Here is a 20,758-nt window from a genome sequence, read left to right as displayed (position 1 = left end):
TCTGTTTCACAGAGTCTCTGGTTAGGTGGCTAGGAGAATGTGAGTTTTAGTCCTTGCTGCCATAATCTTTGTTTACAACACTGATTGGTCTGTCCAATTAGTGTGCGAGTTTTTTGAGTGAGAGAAGGAACAGAAGCAGTCAATTATGGGATGTGTAGTAATTTATTTGTAATGTGTTGCAGGGCAAAGTTCGTTGTATGTATGTGAGAAAGAATTGGGGGGGGGGGGTGAAACTCTCAGCTGTCTGTGATTTATGTAGGATGTTTGTGACGCTTCTTTACATTTTATCATTGTGTCCTGTACCTGTTAAATTTCAACATATTCCAGTAGAAAGGCCAGTCACTCAAGAAGATTTCAGCACCTGGACTTCTTTCTTTTGGACTTTGGCCAGCTTAATCAGCATGCCCACTGTAATCAAGTAATCAGTGTACACGTTTTTGAATAGTTAAATGCCTTTATTGTTCTAGGTGATGTATTATGGTTAAGGAGACTTAAGGAACTCGTTTGTCACAAGATGAGTTTATATTCGAATTGGCATCTCATGATGTATGATGCAGCAGCAGTAGTTAAAGCTGTGCAGCACATGTTAGAGTTAGAGCCAGCTGCAAGGTGGTACCAATTTTGTAGAGGAACATAAGTAATTGTTGCACAGCAGGGGACAATCCAAACTGACAGACACCTCGAAATGTAGTTGAGGAAAGGAATCTGTCTTCCTACCGTAGTAAAATATCGGTGGTGAAAGTTGAGCGTGTGATGAAATTGTAACCTAGTGTGTAACCTGCACAGAAAAATTTAGATTACTTACTATTCATAAGGAAGTATGGATTATCCAGTATGGTGGCATTAGACAAGTCAAAAATAACCAGACTCCTGTTTAAGTAATTGTGGGCATTGGGGCTGTGGCAGCCCTGCATACTTGCACATTTTTAAAATGAGGAGATTGGCTTTTTGTGTCAGTTGTGAAAGAGGTGATGTTTTCAGTTAGGTTTATATTTTGTGGTTGGGTGTTTATTTTATGTGTCCTTTTATAACTGGGAAAGTCCAACTGAGCTAATGGCCCATTTTCAGCGGAGGTCTAGAAGATATTTCAGAATTCAGGCATTGCCACACTGAAGGCTGTGTCTGCAGGGTACGTTTGGTTGTTGGGACCTCTGGGGGGATAGCTGCTGAGGAGCTGAGCTGATTAGATGCTTGATACTGGTAAAACGGGTTAGTAGTGGTGGTGTAAAAGCCCAGCTGAGCTTTAGGTACTTCATTATTGCTATGAAAGTAAGCCAGTCTAGAACAGAGCAAGCTTCCTAATAATTATTATTTAGTGGTGATAAGGCTGTAAACTTTACAGTGTGATCATAGGCTGCCTCAGTTTCTACAGAAACCTAGCACTGCTCGACCAGAGTATAGAAAAGAAGTTAGGATTTCTCCATCAGTATCTAGTTTGGCTTTCTTGTCTCTGTATGATTTTCTAACTTCACTTAAAAATAACTTCGTACTTATATGGCATTATTTTCTATGACTAGCAGAATCAGTTTGCTACAGATGGTGTAAAATTGCTTAAACAATTGCTTTCTTTTTTTTTTTCTCTTACAGGTAATTTTCTTACATGGTCTTGGAGACACAGGGTAAGTTTGTAGTAGAAGTCTTACATTTTGTATTGACTTATTTGAACACCTTTAAAATAATAATTTACAAGAAGAAATGTCAAGATATGATTTAATTGCAGTACTTTTCTTCCAGTTTTTGTGGTTATGAAGTTCAAGTATTTATTCTTCACTTATTTTAACACATTGTTGTTCTACCGCATACCTTAGCTGATTTGCCATTTACATTCTTGTACATGTGATGAATGAACAATTTGGTTGAGCTACTTCTCATTTCTCCTCTTTTGCCCGCAGCTGTCCATCAGATCTTGTCTACATCAGCTGACCTGTTTGCTCCCTATATACTGGGGCAAGAGCCATCTGAGGGCCATCATTTAGGTAGCCGTCAAGGATTGTGTGTGTTTTTTTTTTTTTTTTTTGCCCTGACTGCACAACATGTGCTCAGTAACACACTCAGGGGGTTAGCATGCTTATGGGTCTTATCTAGGAGATGTTGCTTGCTTTTGAGAATGACACTCAAGACAGCTCTGCACCTCATGAAAGCAGTGCTCCAGTGTGAGTTCTGATCAGTAGTGGGATTGCACCACGGGAACATGCACCCTGTGCATGCACTTCTACACCCTCATGCACCCTGTGCATGCACTTCTACACCCTCCCCCTAAGAAGAAGAGAGCTGGAAAAGCAGCATCAGTCCTTCCCCATGCTTGCTCCAGCAGGCATCTAAACCACTAACTGAACTCTAGTCTCTTGGATCATAATCTGGGCACGCTCTCTCTCTCTCTCTCTCTCTCTCTCTCTCTCTCTCTCTCTTTGTACCAGCATGGCTAGCAGACAGCCATTTTCTTTCCAGCTTAGTTGTTAGTTTGTGATCTTGATGTCCTAGCATGCATTAACAACTTACTTAATCTTGCCTGTGATCTGTACCTTATGCCAAGTGAAAGTAATGAGTAGAAAGCAGGGTCCCCCTCCTCCCCAGTGTGTAAATATGGCTTCAGTAATACACAATGTTGTATTCCCTAACTCCAGTGACATGTGCTAGGTCTTGAACAGGAATGCCAGTGTTATCCATGAACTTGTACTTCTAAATTTGCACTGCTGAAATGAAAAACATAAATACAGTTTATTTTTATTTGGCCGTTATTTTAGGACTGTTCATTTTGTATATACATGTATGCGTGTCCTACTTTGTCTAAATTACTTTTGTTTCATTGCAGGGCCAAGTCCTTTTTATTTCCTTTTGCTTAGCTGTGGTTTTAGGGTTCTTGTTTTTATCTTGGCATGAGTGATTTTAGGTACTGATTTAGCTGTAAATTGCTGTCTTCCTTTTACCTTACATAATATTTTGACCATGTGCTGTGCAGGCTTTGCTTATTTGGGTTCAGCTAAATAGTTCAGGAGACTTCAGACCTTTCTCTGTTATCGTTTTTTTTTTTTTTTTTTTGTATAGTCTGTGTACTTTTTGAATTTTTACAGCTGTGATTATGAACGCATATATCTTCCATGTCTTAAAAAAAAAAAAAGGGTTGGAATGACTTTGTGACTCAGCACTCTCTCTGTTTGGCTTCACGTGGCTGGAGATTCATTTTATTGCTTGCCTTTTTTTACCTTTTGACTACATTATTTTTTGTTTCAGCATTAGTGTAATAACTTAGCTTGATTTTAATGCTGTTTTTGACAGTTCTTGTATCAAATAAGGATCAGTTACTGCTTGATCTACATAAATGATATGCATCTTAGAGGCTTACACTAATGTAAAACAAATGTTTCCAAATTTTGCACAGGCCTGAAATTATTTTTACTCATTTTCATCCTGATGACTTGTACTTAAAAAAAAAAAAAAAAAAAAAAAAAAAAAAAAAAAATTCAGTAACTACACCAGCTGAATGTTCAGAGGGTTCCCAAGCTCTCTCTAACTCTCACAGTTATCTTCCTATGAGCCTGTGTAAGCTCTCGAACTCCTATAGCTACTCTCTAAGCTCTCAACAACTCGTACAGCTATTCTCCCACAACTCAACCTTGTAAATATTGTAAATAGCATTTTACTGTAAATGCGTGTATGTAAAGTGTATCCATATTTTCTTAAAGGTTCGTATGTAAACTGTTTCCACACCTAATACATAACTGTTTTCCTAAAATGACACTGTATAATCCCTTAACTTCATTCTTAATGAATTTATCTATGCAAGATATTGACTGTGTTTATTTGTAACTGTTCTACATAATGTTATCTTTTATACTAAGTATCACTTGTATCTAAACTGTATAATGCATCTTGGAGCTTTTCTCCCCTGGCCTCCACTGAAAATGGGTCAATTCGGCCCAGTGGACTTCCCTGGTAATCAAACTGGAAATAAATAAATAATGTGAAATCATTGCATTTTCTCTGCAACCTTCTTTGCTGCTAGACACTTTTTTCAGAAAGTCAAACTTAGTAAAGCAGATAAAAAGAATCCTTTGTGATATGCTGAATAAAGTTGAGTGGTTGTGTATGTTAGTCAGAAATTGCTTTGAAAGAAAAAATGGTGATGCTTCAAGTTGCCTGGTTTTTCCAATAAAGTGCATGATCTTTCTCTGCTGTCATTGAGACTTAAAAATGTGTGAAGATGACTTTTCTGATTAATGGTAAAACAGCAACATGTCATATTTTCACTTTAGCCATGTTGAAGTGCAGCTTTATGATAAATTTTCCACCAGAGCACAATGAATGTTGGGTAAGCAGCACTAAATAACACTTGTGATGTTCATCGTGTTTCACTGTTGCAGTCATTACACTTGGGTTATCCTGCTGGCAGGCTACCCGAATTCCAAAGTCCTGGTCCGGCGTCGGTTGCTGTCGCCTCTTCCCTGACGTTGGTGCGCCAGGGGTATAAAAGATGCAGCCGACGATATTTTCTTCTGTCTTTCTTGCCGCACGGTGCCCGAAACGAAAGCAGTTCACAAGTGCCGGTTGGCAGACTCCTGAGATTTTTGAAATTGAATTTCAGATCCGAAGTCTTCAATAAAGCGAAGTACCCCATTGGGGAAACTTTTTTCTTGCTCCAGAGCGATGTCAGAAAAAGTTAACAATTGTATTTCTTGTGGGAAGCAAATACCTCATAAGGATTTTCATTCTTACTGTATTCCTTGCCTAGGCCCTGACCATGATGTTGCCAGTTGTCGGTTTTGTGTTAGGTTTAACCAACGCACGATTAATCATCGGTACAATTTTGCTTTTCATTATTTTGGCAGAAGGTTTAACTATATAATGCCGTCGGAACAACCGACAACCGGAATTCATAAAAAACGAAGGGATAAAGACAAGGACAAGCATCCGAGGTCCAAAACCGACGACAAAGCCTCTTCTAGGCCAGTCGCCGGTGCTCAGTGAGGTGCTTTCGCAGCCCCTGACTCCCGCTACATCAGCACCACAGGCCGCCTCCGACTCCCACGTGGAGACAACTAGGTCTCTGGATACTCAAGCTATTGGCCCTTCGGAAATTAATCCCGCAGATGGGTCCGGAGCCGCTGAGCAGGCATCTGCTTCTGAGGGTGTCTTCAGACCTACACAACTTTATATAAAGCCAACTTTAGCATCCAAGAAAAAGACTAAAACAGTTTTAAAGACAAGGAAACAAGTACGGCATTATCCAGGACAGACTTCCATGCCTAAGAAACAGATGCTCAAAATGGCCTAAAACCTAATTACTTTGATCAGGGGTTCCCATCCCCCATCCTGATAAGAGGCCTAGGCAAGACACTGAATATATTTCCTCTGATTCCTCTTCAGAACAGGGATATTCTATTTCTCCCTGTGAGGATTCTGATGCTGAAGATTCTATTCCTTCAGCTTCTCCTCCTGAGGACTACTCATTTGGGGAAACCCTGCATACCATGAGGGAGCATTTCCACTGGGAGAGCCAAGATTATTCTGATTCTAAGAAAATGCTTGGAGACTTTCTTTTACTTCCTCAGCACAGAACTTTTGCAATTCCCCCTGTTCTAGACATAGTAGATGATGTATTTTCAGAGTCCAGCCTGTCTCCAGACTCTCTACCTCCTGCTCCTGTTAAGCCGGACAGATACTACAGGGTTCCAGACTCCCAGAAATTCCTTTATAAAAACCCTGCTGCTTATCCAGAAACTATTTCACAGGGTCCCAAAGGGGTCAAGGCTGCTACTGCTAAAAACCCTGTCCCCTCGGATAGAGATTCTAGGGCTCTGGACAGATGGGGGGGGGGGAGTTTACACTTCTGCTACCTTGGCTGTAAGGGCTTTAAATTGTCAATTTTATATGCCCAAATATCAGCAATACTTAATGTCTTTGTTAAAACAAAAAATGTTGACAAATTCTGAATGTTCTGAGAACAAAGATTTGCAGGATTTATTGCATGCAGCTGAACAAGTGGGAAAACATACTTTGCAATGTAGCTATGATTCACTGGAGGCCTTGTGCAGGGCCGCTGTTACAGGTTCTGTTATTAGAAGGCATGCTTGGTTAAAGGAACAGAATCTGCCTGATCATGTTAAAGCAAAATTATTGGATGCTCCATTACAGCATGATACTTTGTTTGGTGTTAAGGCAGAAGAGGTGTTGAAGAAAATGGAGGTTAAAGCTAAATCTATGCAGACAGTAAAGGATTTCTTACAGGTACAGCCACCCAGATTTAGCAGGAACTGGCCATCTAAGAATTGGTCCTTTCCAGTCTCAGACAGACCACAAAGAGGCAGATTCAGACACTCTAGAGGCAGGCAACAGCCCCAGGGCTCATACAGGCCCAAACAATGGGGTGCTTCTACCTCCAAAAGCGGAGAAGACAAATCACAGCCTTATAGAAAACAGTCCCAATGACTTCCCTCTGCCAATGCCAAGCATTTTTTTTGGCAGCACCCTTAGGGGGAAAGCTAGCACTTTTTTCACAAAACTGGCACAAGATCACCTAGGACAAATGGATCTTAAATATAGTATCTCAGGGCTACAGGTTCCACTTTCACACCCTTCCAAAGGCAAAAGGTATGCCAGACCTGCCACACAATCAATGGGCAGAGGCACAAAAACAAGTTTCCTCTCTCATGGACATGGGGGCTATTCAGCCAGTGCCACAACAAGAGCAGGGGCAAGGATTTTACTCGAGACTTTTCTTAGTACCAAGAAAGGACAAAGCCCGGAGACCAATTCTGGACCTGTCTATTCTAAATACTTTTCTGGACGTCGCAAAATTCAAAATGTTGACTATACAGCAGCTTCTGCCCATGCTGGACAAGAAGGCTTGGCTTGTAACTTTGGACCTCAAAGAGGCATACTTGCATGTCCCAATCAGACAATCTTGCAGAAGATACCTCAGATTCCTAGCTGGCTCAATGCACTACCAATTCTCTGCACTGCCCTTTGGCTTATCTACTGCGCCCAGGGTCTTCACAAAATGCCTGGCACCAGTAATTGCATTTTGCAGACAGAGGAATTCAAATATATCCTTACTTGGACGACTGCCTTATTCAAGCAGAGACCAAAGATATTCTACTACAGCATCTGGCATTTGTAAAAAGATTACTAATTTGCCTAGGGTACACAGTAAACGAAAAGAAATCAAAACTAGTACCCACTCAAGAGATAACATTCCTGGGTGCAAGCTTAAATACAACTGCCCAGATGGCTTATCTCACGCCAGACAAACAAAGGCAACTGACTTCTTACTTCGAAAACATGGCAACATGGCAACAAAGATCCAGTTATCTGCAAGAAAAATTCTGCAGGCTCTGGGCTACATGGCATCCTGCATTCTACTAATTCCATATGCAAGACTGCATTTGAGGAAACTACAATGGTATCTAAAAAGTGTTTGGACTCAACATTGCCACAGCCTGGAAACAGTAATTACTCTCATTCCCTGCCTGCAACAGGAGTTTCGATGGTGGGCACAGGTCTGTCACCACAACAAGGGACAGCCATTCACTTTACCCACTGCCAGGCAGACACTAACAGATGCATCAGATTATGTCTGGGGGGCGCACATGGCAGGAAAATGTATTCAGGGCACATGGCCCACAAGCCAAATGCATCTTCATGTCAATCAAAAAGAGATGCTAGCTGTACAAAATGCCCTGACAGCCTTCAAGGACCTACTTCATCCAGGACAACTGCTGGTAAAGGCGGACAATACTACTGTCATGTGGTACATAAACAAGCAAGGGGGCACACATTCCTACCCCCTCTGCAGACAAGCCATGACTTTGTGGAATACAGCATTGACTTATGTACACCTGCATGCACAATATCTGCCAGGAAAGACAAATACTTTGGCAGACGAGCTAAGCAGAAACCTCATGGATTCTCACAAGTGGAAACCATATCCACAAATCTTCAGCATGATAATAGGGAAATGGGGATGCCTAGACATAGATCTATTCGCCTCCCCTCACAACTGCCAGCTACAGAGATTCTGCACTCGGACTTATCACAAACAAGCATGGAAAGTGGACGCCCTTTCATTAGCTGGAAAGCTCTTACAGTATATGCCTTCCCTCCTCTGCCTCTCCTCCCCAAGGTACTCCTAAAGGTCAGACAAGAGAAGCCAAAAATGATACTGATTGCCCCAGACTGGCCACTCCACTGGTACCCAATCCTAAAGAGCTTGTCTCAAGGCCCATCCTGGACATTACCTCTAATTCTGCATTTGCTGACCCAACAGAGCAATCAGATCCTACACAGCCAACTCAGAACCCTAAATCTGCCTGCATGGCGGATAATGTAACCATTCAGAACACACCTCTCTCTAAAGCAGTTATGGATGTTATTTTGGAGGCCAGGAGACCCAGCACCAGAAAATCTTATGCAGAAAAATGGAAGAGATTCTGTGCTTGGAACCAGGCGCAGGGAATTGACACACTTGTACCAAATTCCTCAGATTTTGCAATACCTAACTGAGATGCTGGACAAAGGCCTATCCTTCTCATCAATTAAGATCCATGCCTCTCCCATTTCAGCTCATTACAATACGGACCCACCTATTTTTTTCTCATCCACTGCTAAGACAGTATCTCAGAGGGGCCAAAAACATCAGGCCCCCAAGGAGAGCTCCAGTACCTGCATGGGACCTCAATTTTGTCTTGGAAAAACTCACACTGCCTCCTTTTAAGCCAGCCAATACAGCAGAGATAAAATACTTATCATGGAAAACGGCTCTTTTCCTAGCAATAACTTCAACAAGAAGAGTCTCAGAGTTGCAGGCACTAATGGCTGTGGAACCTTTTATTATTTTCCATCAGGACAGGGTTTCTCTAAGGACAAACCCGACATTTATGCCTAAGGTAGTGTCCAGTGTGGCTCTTAACCAAACCATACAATTGCCTACCTTTTATCCAAATCCACAGAATAAGGGGGAGAGACTTCTGCATTCTTTGGACATACACAGACACAGCTACGCTTTTACTTGGACAAAACTAAAGCTTTCAGAAAAACTGAGCAACTCTTAGTGGCATATGCTGCAGGTTCGCAAGGAAAAGCTATCTCTAAGCAGGCTATTTCAAAATGGATAGGCCACTGCATTCGTTTCTGCTGTTCACAACATGGCAAATCAGTGCCCAAGGGCATTAGGCCACATTCTACCAGAGCAGCAGCCACTTCAGCAGCCTTCTTCAGAGGAGTACCAACCAAGGACATTTTGGAGGCTGCAACTTGGACTTCAGTGCACACTTTTACAAAGCACTACCACTTACCTCTTTACTCTAAATTAAGAGCAGGCTTTGCCACTGCAGATGTTCCTAGTGTTTCACTGTTGCAGTCATTACTTTTGGGTTATCCTGCCGGCAGGCTACCCACAGTCGGCCTGAATTCCAAAGTCCTGGTCCGGCGTTGGTTGCTGTCGCCTCTTCCCTGACGTCAGTGCGCCAGGGGTATAAAAGATGCAGCTGACACCATTTTCTTCAATCTTTCTTGCCACGCGGTGCCCGAAGCAAAAGAAGTTCGCAAGTGCTGGTCGGCCGACTCCTGAGATTTTCAAATCCGAATTTCAGAACCGAAGTCTTCATTAAAGCTAAGTACCCCATTGGGGAAACTTTTTTCTTGCTCCAGACCGATGTCAGAAAAAGTTAACAATTGTATTCCTTTTGGGAAGCAAATACCTCCTAAGGATTTTCACTCTTGCTGTATTCGTTGCCTAGGCCCTGACCACAACGTTACTAGCTGTCGGTTTTGTACTGGATTTAACCAACGCACTATTAAGCGTCGGTTCGATTTTGCATTTCATTACTTTGGCCGAAGATTTAATTATATAATGCCGTTGGAACAGCCGACGACCGTAGTTTACAAAAAACGCAAGGACAAGGAAAAGAATAGGCATCCGAGGTCCAAAACTGACGATGCCTCCATTAGGCCAGTCACCGGTTTTCAGTGGGGCACTTTCGCAGCCCCTGGCGCCCGCTACCTTAGAGCCACAGGCCGCTTCCGACTCCCACATGGAGCCGACTGGGCCTCTGGATACTCAAGGTATTGGACACACAGAAATCATTCCCTCAGATGGGTCCGGAGCCGCTGAGCAGGCATCGGCTTCTAAGGGGGTCTTCAGACCTACACAGTTATATGTTAAACCATCTTCAGCTTCAAAGACTAAAGCAGCTCTAAAGACAAAGAAACAAGTACAGCATTCTCCTACTCATACTTCCATGCCTAAAAAGCAGATGCTTAAAATGGCCGAAGACCTAATTACTTTGATCAGGGGTTCCCATCCCCCTCCTGATAAGAAGCCTAGGCAAGAGACAGAATATGATTCTTCTGATCAGGTTTCTATTTCCTCTGATTCCTCTTCTGAACAGGATTATGCTATTCCTCCCTATGAGGACTCTGATGCTGAAGTATCCATTCCTTCAGCCTCTCCTCCTGAGGATTATTCTTTTGGGGAAACCCTGCATAGCATGAGGGAGCATTTCCACTGGGAGAGCCAGGATTATTTTGAATCTAAGAAAAGGCTCAGAGATTTTCTGTTACTTCCTTAGCACAGACCCCTTGCTATTCCACCTGTTCTAGACATTGTAGATGATGTATTTTCAGAGTCAGTCCTATCCCCTGACTCTTTACCCCCTGCACCTGCTAAGCCAGACAGATACTACAGGGTCCCGGATTCTCATAAATTCCTATATAAAAACCCCGCTGCTGACCCAGAAAGTATATTTCAGGGTCCCAAAGGGGTCAACGCATCCACTGCAAAAAGTCCTGTCCCCTCTGATAGGGATTCTAGGACAATGGACAGATGGGGAAAAAAGTTGACACTTCCGCTATCTTGGCTGTAAGGGCTTTAAATTGTCAGTTTCATATGCTTAAATATCAGCAATACTTAATGTCACTGCTTAAACAGAAAATGTTGACAAATTCTGAATGTTCAGAGAACAAGGAAATGCAGGATTTATTGCATGCAACTGAACAAGTGGGAAAGCATACTTTGCAATGTGGTTATGATTCACTGGAGGCCTCTTGCAGGGCTGCTGTTACAGGTTCTGTTATTAGAAGGCATGCTTGGTTAAAGGAACAGAATCTGCCTGATCATGTTAAAGCAAAATTATTAGATGCCACATTACAGCATGATACTTTGTTTGGTGCTAAAGCAGAAGAGGTGTTGAAGAAAATGGAGGATAAAGCGAAATCCATGCAGACAGTTTACAGGTACAGCCACCCAGATTTAGCAGGAACTGGCCTTCTAAAAATTGGTCCTTTCCAGTGTCAGACAGACCACAAAGAGGCAGATACAGATGTCCCAGAGGTAGATCTCAGCCCCAAGGCTCATACATGCCTAAACAATGGGGTGCTCCTACCTCCAAAAGCAGAGAAGACCAATCACAACCATACAGAAAACAGTCCCAATGACTTTCCCCTGCTAGATCCAAGCACTTTTCTTTTGGCAGCCCCCTTAGGAGGAAAACTAGCACTTTTTTCATCAAATTGGCAAAAGATTACCCAAGACAAATGGGTCTTGAACATAGTGTCCCAAGGCTACAGGTTCCATTTTCACACCCTACCAAGGGCAAAAGGCATGCCAGACCTGCCACACAACCAATGAGCAGAGGCACAAAAGCAAATTACAGCCCTCATGGACATGAGGGCCATTCAACAAGTACCACAACAAGAGCAGGGGCAAGGATTTTACTCCAGACTTTTCTTAGTGCCCAGAAAGGACAAAACTTGGAGACCAGTACTGGACCTGTCTATACTAAACATGTTTCTGGAGGTTCCAAAATTCAAGATGTTGACTCTACAGCAGCTACTGCCCATGCTGGGCAAGAAGACAGCTTGTAACTTTGGACCTAAAAGAGGCATACCTGCACGTCCCAATCAGACAATCCTGCAGAAGATACCTCAGATTCATAGCTGGCTCAATGCACTACCAATTCTCTGCACTGCCCTTTGGCTTATCTACTATGCCCAGGGTCTTCACAAAATGCCTGGCACCATTAATTGCATTTTGCAGACAAAGAGGAATTCAGATATATCCCTACTTGGACGACTGCCTTATTCAAGCAGAGAACAAAGACATTCTTCTAAAGCATCTGGCGTTTGTAAAAAGATTACTAATTTGCCTAGAGTACACAGTAAACGAAAAGAAATCAAAACTAGTACCCTCTCAAGAGATAATATTCCTGGGTGCAAGCTTAAATACAACTGCCCATATGGCTTATCTCATGCCAGACAAACAAAAGCAATTGACTTCTTACTTCAAAAAGCCAGTTATCTGCAAGGAAAATCCTGCAGGCCTTTGGTTTCATGGCATCCTGCATTCTACTAATTCCATATGCCAGACTGCATATGAGGAAACTACAATGGTATTTAAAAAGTGTTTGAACTCAGCATTGCCACAGCCTGGAGACAGTAATTACCCTCATTCCCTGCCTACAGCAGGAGTTTTGATGGTGGGCACAGTCCTGTCACCACAACAAGGGTCTGCCATTCACTTTACCCACAGCCAGACAGTCACTGACAACCGATGCATCAGATTATGCCTGGGGGGCCCATATGGCAGTAAAATGTATTCAGGGCACATGGCCTGCAAGCCGGATGCAACTTCACATCAATCAAAAAGAGATGCTAGCTGTTCAGAATGCCCTGACAGCTTTCAAGGACCTACTTCATCCAGGACCGCTACTGATAGACAGACAATACTACGGTCATGTGGTACAGAAACAAGCAGGGAGGTGCACATTCCTACCCCCTCTGCAGACAAGCAATGACCTTATGGGACACAGCATTGACTTATCAAGTTCACCTGCAAGCACAACTCCTGCCAGGAAAAACAAATACTCTGACAGACGAACTAAGCAGAAACCTCATGGATCCCCATGAGTGGAAACTGGATCCACAAGTCTTCAGCATGATAACAAGGAAATGGGGATGCCCAGAATAGATCTATATGCCTCCCCTCACACTACCAATTACAGAAATTTTGCACAAGGATTTATCCCAAACAAGCATGGAGAGTGGACGCCCTATCCTTCAGCTGGAAAAATCTAACAGAGTATATGCCTTTCCTCCACTGCCTCTCCTTCCCAGAGTACTCCTAAAGGTCAGACAAGAGAAGCCAAAAATGATACTGATTGCACCAGACTGGCCACGCCAGCACTGGTACCCAATCCTAAAGAGCTTGTCTCAAGGTCCAGCATGGATATTGCCTCAAACTTCTCACTTGCTGACCCAACAAAACAATCGGATCCTGCACAGCCAACTCCAGGACCTTAAATCTGGCAGCATGGCGGATAATGTAGCCATTCAGAACACTCCTGTTTCAAAAGCTGTTATGGATGTTACCTTGGAGGCCAGGAAGCCCAGTACCAGAAAATCTTATGCAGAAAAATGGAAGAGATTCTGTGCTTGAAACGAGGAACAAGGCATTGACACGTATGTTCCAAATATTTCTCAGATTTTACAATACTTAACTGAGATGCTGGACAAAGACCTTTCCTTTTCATCAATTAAGATTCATGCCTCTGCCGTTTCAGCCCATTACAATACAGAACCACCTATCTTTTCTCATCCTTTAATAAGGCAGTACCTCAGAGGGGCCGAAAACATCAGGCCTCCAAGGAGAGCACCAATTCCGGCATGGGACCTCAATTATGTCTTGGAAAAACTCACACTGGCTCCTTTTGAGCCAGCCTCAACAGCGGATAGAAAATTATTATCCTGGAAAACAGTTCTGCTCCTAGCAATAACCTCTGCAAGACTAGTCTCGGAGTTACAAGCACTCATGGCTGTGGAACCTTTTATCATTTTTCATCCAGACAGGGTTTCTCTGAGGACAAACCCAACATTTATGCCTAAGGTGGTGTCCAGTGTGGCCCTCAAGCAAAACCATTCACTTGCCTACCTTTTATCCAAACCCACAGAACAAGGGTGAGAAAATTCTGCATTCTTTGGACATACACAGGCAGCTACATTTCTACTTGGACAGAACTAAAGCTTTCAGAAAGACTGAGCAACTTTGTGTCATATGCTGCAGGATCACAAGGAAAGGCTATCTCAAAACAGACTATTTCTAAATGGATAGGCCATTGCATCTGTTTCTGCTATTCTCAGCATGGCAAATCAGTGCCTATGGGCATTAGGCCTCATTCTACCAGAGCAGCAGCCTTTCTCAGAGGAGTACCAACCAAAGACATCTTAGAGGCTGCAACTTGGAGTTCAGTGCACACTTTTACAAAGCACCACCACTTACCTCTTTACTCTAAATCCAGAGCAGGCTTTGCCACTGCAGTTCTGCAGGGCCTCATAGCCTCTCCTAATCCTATTTAGTCCAGCCACCCATCCTCAACTTTGGGATTCAACCCAAGAGTAATGACTGCAACAGTGAAACACTATGAACATAGTACAGTTGTGTACCTACCACAAATGTAGATGTTCAAGTGTATTCACTGTTGCAGTCCAGGTTACCCTCCCACCGTCCCCCTTTTCTTTGCTGGGGTTTATCTGTACTTCTCTATTCTATACAACCTATGTGGTGTATTTGCTTGTAGATGAAGGAAATGTTTCTTTACTGCATGTATGTTTATTGGCATAATATATTTAGCCTACCCTTTTGAGGGCACCTGACATCTGGGGCAAGAAAAACTGAAGAAAATGGTGTCGGCTGCATCTTTTATACCCCTGGCTCACTGGTGTCAGGGAAGAGGTGACAGCAACAGACGCCGGACCAGGACTTTGGAATTCAGGACGACTGCGGGTAGCCTGCCAGCAGGATAACCCAAGAGTAATGACTGCAACAGTGAATACACTCTAACATCTACATCTATGGTAGGTACACAGATGTACTTTCTGCAGGGCCTCATAGCCACTCCTAATTCTATTTAGGCCCAGCCACCCAACCTCAGCTTTGGGATTCAACCCAAGTGTAATGACTGCAACAGTGAAACGCGATGAACATAGTACAGTTGTGTACCTACCATAAATGTAGCTGTTTGAGTGTATTCACTGTTGCAGTCCAGGTTACCCTCCCTCCATCCCCCTTTTTTCATTGCTGGGACTTACCTGTACCTCTATTCTATACAACCTATGTGGTGTATTTGCTTGTAGATGAAGGTTACGTGCATGCTTTTTTATGATCATAATATTTTAGCCTACCCTTTTGGGGGCACCTAACATCTGGGGCAAGAAAAACTGAAGAAAATGGCGTCTGCCGCATCTTTTATACCCCTGGCGCAATGACGTCAGGGAAGAGGCGATAGCAACCGACGCCGGACCAGGACTTTGGAATTCAGGCCCGACTGCGGGTAGCCTGCCAGCAGGATAATCCAAGTGTAATGACTGCAACAGTGAATGCACTCGAACATCTACATTTATGGTAGGTACACAACTGTACTTTGCTTGCCCTGAGTCTCTTGGGATACCACACAGAAATTTATATATGTCGTGTTGGGCTACGTTTTGCCTTCAGTGGTGGGGAAGAATTCCACCTTGATGCCACTTTTGTGGAGCACTTTGGTTTGTTTTGATCTTAGATCAAGAACCCCACCTTGTTAGCTCTGCAATTGGATTTATCTTTTGCACTGATCAGAGTTTTAAGTTGTTTTTTTTTTTTTTTTCTGGGAAGCTTGTACAGTTAAAGTGGTGCTCCCTCTACCAGAGTGCAACTTAACACGCACTAAGTAAAAAAGCATGACTACCCCTTGAGCTCACAAGATATCCTTCTATTTCAATGTTGCAGTATTCACTAGTGGGTTTACCCTTCTTCTGATCAGTTTGTCCAGCCAGGTTTCCAAAGCTATTCCAGTACTAGAAGGTGCGTCAGACATCTGACATGTTGGTAGGTACGTGGGCCATAAATGTGACATCTGCACGCACTGGCCCTCAGAACTTCTAAGCCGCCAGCCGTACACCATGTGTTCCTGCTACTCACGGAAGTCTGATCAGTTTTCGTATCAAGATAAGTACCCCATTGGGGATTTTTGCAGTCCTTTTTTGTAGTACTATAGTCTGTTAATTAGTCTGTTAATGTCCGGTAAGAGCAAGTGCAACTGTGGTCACCAAATTCCCTGTAAAGGCACCCGCAACCAGTGTGTCTTGCTTGGGTAGGGATCACGATTATAAAACTGCACCATTTGTAAGTCATTCATCCCTAAGACCCTTTGTTGCCGACTACAGTCCCTAGACTTGTACCTTGAAAACCAACGCCTTAGACAGATCACTCTTAGTGTAGAAGCCACCTCCTATGCCCCATCTGAACCATCCAGTAAGAAAGCCAAGCCCACAAGGCTGTCTACTTCCACTGTGCCTCCCTCTGCCAATTCTTAGACTGTAGCAGTCAGCTTGGCCATGGAACCTGCATCCACCACTTTGGATAAAGCAAAAACAGCTAAAAGTCCACCACAGTTGTCTTTATTACACGACAAAGCTTTTGAGTAAAAATCTTCATCAGTATCTAAAAACACAGTCTTTCTGAGTTTAAATACCTACAAGCAGCCAATTAATTATCACATGTTCTGAGCTTATTAAAGCTATTAAAGTGCCCACATAAAAAATATATATGCTTAGCTAAAATGCATCTTATAAGTAAAATGTGCTTCTCATATAAAATACAAGGCATAAAACATAAAAACAATTCTTTGCCAAATAATTTTTTTTGAATGTTATTATGCCCATCTTTCAGTATGGATTTTAAGCTCTCAGTACTATTCAGACCTGGGGGATGGTCAGCCCATAAAGTAATTTATCCATCTATACTCATTCATTTCTGTTTTACTCACCATATCTCCACCATTTTTGTTCCTAGATATTACTTGTAAAATTCTGAATTTAAATTTATGCTCTGCACCCATGTTCTCTACATGTTTTGCTAAAGCATTAGTTAAAACTCTCCTTTTTATGTTTGACTTATGTGCGTCAATTCTATCCTTAAGTCTCTTATTAGTTTTACCAGTATAAAACCTTGTGCACGCTATACAGTGTGCAAAGTAAATCACATTTTCTGAAATACAAGTACCCCTTGAATTAAATTTAAAATTCTCTCCAGTGATTCGGTGCTTAAAAAATGCTTCCGTACTTATATCTGTGCAATGTACACAATTATAACATGGAGTTGTCCCAGTCTTCCCATGATATTTCACGACTTTTTTTACTATTAATTTTCTTTGAAACATAGCTGTTGTCTCAAGTTCTTTTGGGTGCTGGATACCTGAAAGCTTTGCTACTTTTTGTCTACTGTTCTTATTCAATTCTTTGCTGCTCTACATTGGTGTCAGTCGTTTTGTTGAAGTTTGCTGATTTTTGTACTATATGTATGTATTTATGCCTTGTATTTTATATGAGAAGCACATTTTACTTATAAATAAGATGCATTTTAGCTAAGCATATATATTTTTTTTTGTGTGGGCACTTTAATGGCTTTAATAATCTCAGAACATGTGATAATTGGCTAATTGTAGGTATTTAAACTCTGAAAGACTGTGGCTCTTATTCCACCTGTCCAGCCTGCCTGCCTGAATCCAGATTTCCAGCCACCTGCCCCTAGGAGGGCAGAGAGATTATACAGGGTACCTGATGCAGAGAAATTCCTATTCAAGTGCCCCCCCCCCCCCCCCCCCCAATCAGACCCTGCTACTATTTCTATTGCTACTGATAGGGCTACCAAACTTCTCCCTACTACCACTGTCCTGCCTGCAGATAAAGACAACAAGGTCATGGAGAGGTGGGAAAAGAAGATTTAAACTTATGCTGCCCTGTCTTTTAGGGCTACGAATTACCAATCACACATGGCCAAATACTCCTTGGCTTTACTAGACAAAGCCTCTAAAGATATCAGTGATGTCCCGGACTGTGCTGCAAAGGCATCCCTGTCTTCCTTGCTTGGGCTCGTCTCTCAAGTCAATAAGCACTCTCTGATGTGCCTATGGTGCAGCTGAGGCCTCTGCCAGATCAGCTGTATCTGCTTCTGTGTTGAGGAGATACTCCTGGCTGTGTCTACAGCCCCTCCCGGATGACTTTAAGGCCAAACTCTTGGATGCACCCTTGGATCATTTTGCCCTTTTTGGCACCAAGGTGGCTGACCTTTTCAAGTCACTCCAACAAAAGGGGAAAGAACTCCAAGACTTAAAGCATCTCCTTGTCTCTCCAATCCCAAAGTTCCAGAGAAACTACCCGACTAAGACGCAATTCATAAGGAAAACTTCTAGGCCCATGGCCCCCTCCAGGTGTAGATGACCCCATAGGTGACAATCTACTCAGCCTAGGACTCAGACAACTGCCCAGAGACCTACCTTTCTTCCACATCCTCCTCCCAACATACCTCTATCTTCCTGTGTCTCTCACTGCCTCCCTGCATGGACCCTAGTGACATACGTCAAATGGGTTTTGACAATCCTGAAGGAGGGTTACTTCATGTCTTGGATCTCTCCTCCTTCAAGACTACTGATCCCTCTTTCACCTCCCTCTCAAGGGTCCCTCTTACCAGAGGTCCTAAACAAGCTGTTACTCAAGTCAACATAGAACTAGTTCCCCCCTCTCCTCAGCTCGAAAGAAAGGCTTCTACTCCAGAATCTTTCTGGTGCCCAGGATGGAAGGACCATGGAGACCTATCCTAGATCTTTCCCATCTGAACTCTTGTTGAAGGTCCCCTCTTTCAGGATAATAACACTTCCCATTCTCTTTCCCCTCCTCTTCCCACAGGCCTTCATGGTGCTCCTGGATATCGAGGAGGCCTACCTGCACATTCCCATAAAACCGTTCTCCAGGAAATTCCTCAGATTCAAAGCAGGTTCCTCTCATTTTCAATTCTGTGCCTTGCCTTTTGGACTCTCCACTGCACCAAGGGTATTTACAAAATGTCTAGCCCCAGTAATTGCTTACTGCAGGACAAGGGGAATGCAAATGTTCACATACCTAGACGACCTTCTCATTCAAGCAGCAGACAAACAAACCCTCCTCGCCTACACAAAGGAGCTCCTGCTGCAGTCTCTGGGGTTCCTCATAAACTTCCCAAATCCCAACTAAATCCTACACAAAACATTGTCTTCCTAGGATGCAGAATCAGGACAGACCTCAGGATGGCCTTCCTACCAGAGGAAAAAGTACTTTCCTTGTGCCAACATCTACAGTCTGCCTTCCTCTCACCCATCCTGACTGCGAGGGAATTCCTCAGACTACTCTGGTACATGGCAGCCACTATCCCCATGCTACCCCTGGTAAGGCTACACATGAAGAAAATGCAGTGGTCTCTGCGCTTGGTTAGGATCCCACTTCTCCCCTGCCTTCACCAAGAACTGAAGTGGTGGCTGGCCCAGGTTACCCAGAACCTGGGCCTCCCTCTGCAAATGCCGTCCCCTTCCCAAATCATGCACATAAGACGCGTCAGATCTGGGCTGGGGAGTGACTCTGGACACAAGAACGGTGCAAGGTTTGTGGACAGACCAACACTGGCACATCAACATCAAGGAAATATCAGCCATTCTTTTTGCCCTGCAGGCCTTCCAGCCCTTCCTCACACAGGGCACCCTGAAGATCTTTACAGACAGTACCACAGTGATGTGGTACTTGAACAAGCAAGGAGGGATGAAGTCCTATCTCCTCTGCAGGCTCTACAAGTATGATATCTGGCTATCTCCCAGGGTATCTCCCTCCAGGCAGCCTACATTCCATCCCAGCACAATTGTCAGGCAGACTCCCTAAGCAGAACCGCCTCAGTCATGAATGGATGCTGTCAAGAGATGTTTTCCTAGATCTGATCCACAGGTGGGGTATTCCACAGATAGATCTGTTCGCCTCCTCCGCAAACGGGCAACTCCAGACCTACTGCTACAGAGCTCATGACCCAAAGGCACTGCAAACAGATGCCTTCTTAATGTTCTTGGAAGGAGATTCCTGTATGCCCCCCCCCCTTTCCTCTGATCCAGTGTGTCCTACTGAAAATTTCAAAAATCTTGTTGGTGACTCCCTACTGGCCAAGGCAGCACTGCTTCCCCCTACTTCTTCAGCTCTCCAAGGGCAGTCACCACAAGTTACCCCCCTCAGTGGGATCTACTCACATAGCACAAGGGAACACAGATTCACCCACACTGGAGATCCCTGCACCTCTCCTTGTGGCTGATGGGATTCTAATTCCCTTCAGACACCTGTACAGCGAGGATGTGCTCTCTGTCCTGCAGGAGGCCAGGAAACTCAACACAAGAAAATCTTATCTCTCAAAATGGAGAAGGTTTTCTGCCTGGTGTCACAAAAGATGGATGGAACCGCTGGACAGCACCCTGCCTCTGATTCTGTTCTACCTATGTGAACTCCTGAAGGCAGGCTTGTCTTACTCCTCTTTAAAAGCACACCTGTCTGCCATTTCTGCCTGCTTACCTGTGGAACCTCCGCTAGCTTCCAGACTCCCGGCCAAGTTATTTCTAAAGTGTGTTTTACACTTAAGACCCCCCCCCCAGAAAACCAACCCCCTCCATCCTGGGATCTTAATTATGCTCTAGAAAAACTTAAGTTTGCCAACCTTCGAACCAGCTGGCAAGGCTGACTTGAAATTTTGCACTTAGAAGACAGCACTACTAGTAGCTCTGACCTCGGCCAGGAAGGGTCTCAGAGCTCCAAGCCCTTATGGCTACCCCACCCTTCCTAGTTTTCCATATGGACAGGCTCACCCTCAGGATTAATCCCTCCTTCACCCCAAGGTGGTCCGTGACCTTTCTCTGAATCAGGCTATTTACCTACCCACCTTCTTTCCTAA

The 20,758-nt window shown here is 43.6% G+C and overlaps 1 protein-coding gene across 1 annotated transcript in view; it reads left to right on the top strand.

Annotated features, from left to right (window-relative positions):
• The window catches only part of LYPLA2 (lysophospholipase 2), a 794,768-nt gene that overhangs the window by 159,945 nt on the left and 614,065 nt on the right, over positions 1-20,758 (top strand). The window contains exon 3 of the mRNA XM_044060067.1: positions 1,588-1,619. Coding sequence (XP_043916002.1) covers positions 1,588-1,619 — 32 coding nt within the window. The remainder of the gene's footprint in view (positions 1-1,587; positions 1,620-20,758) is intronic.

Source organism: Protopterus annectens, chromosome 1.part2 (genome assembly GCF_019279795.1).
Source record: "Protopterus annectens isolate FY-2018-M chromosome 1.part2, PAN1.0, whole genome shotgun sequence".
Lineage (NCBI taxonomy): Eukaryota > Metazoa > Chordata > Ceratodontiformes > Protopteridae > Protopterus > Protopterus annectens.
This window is presented reverse-complemented; position numbering and strand designations above follow the sequence as displayed.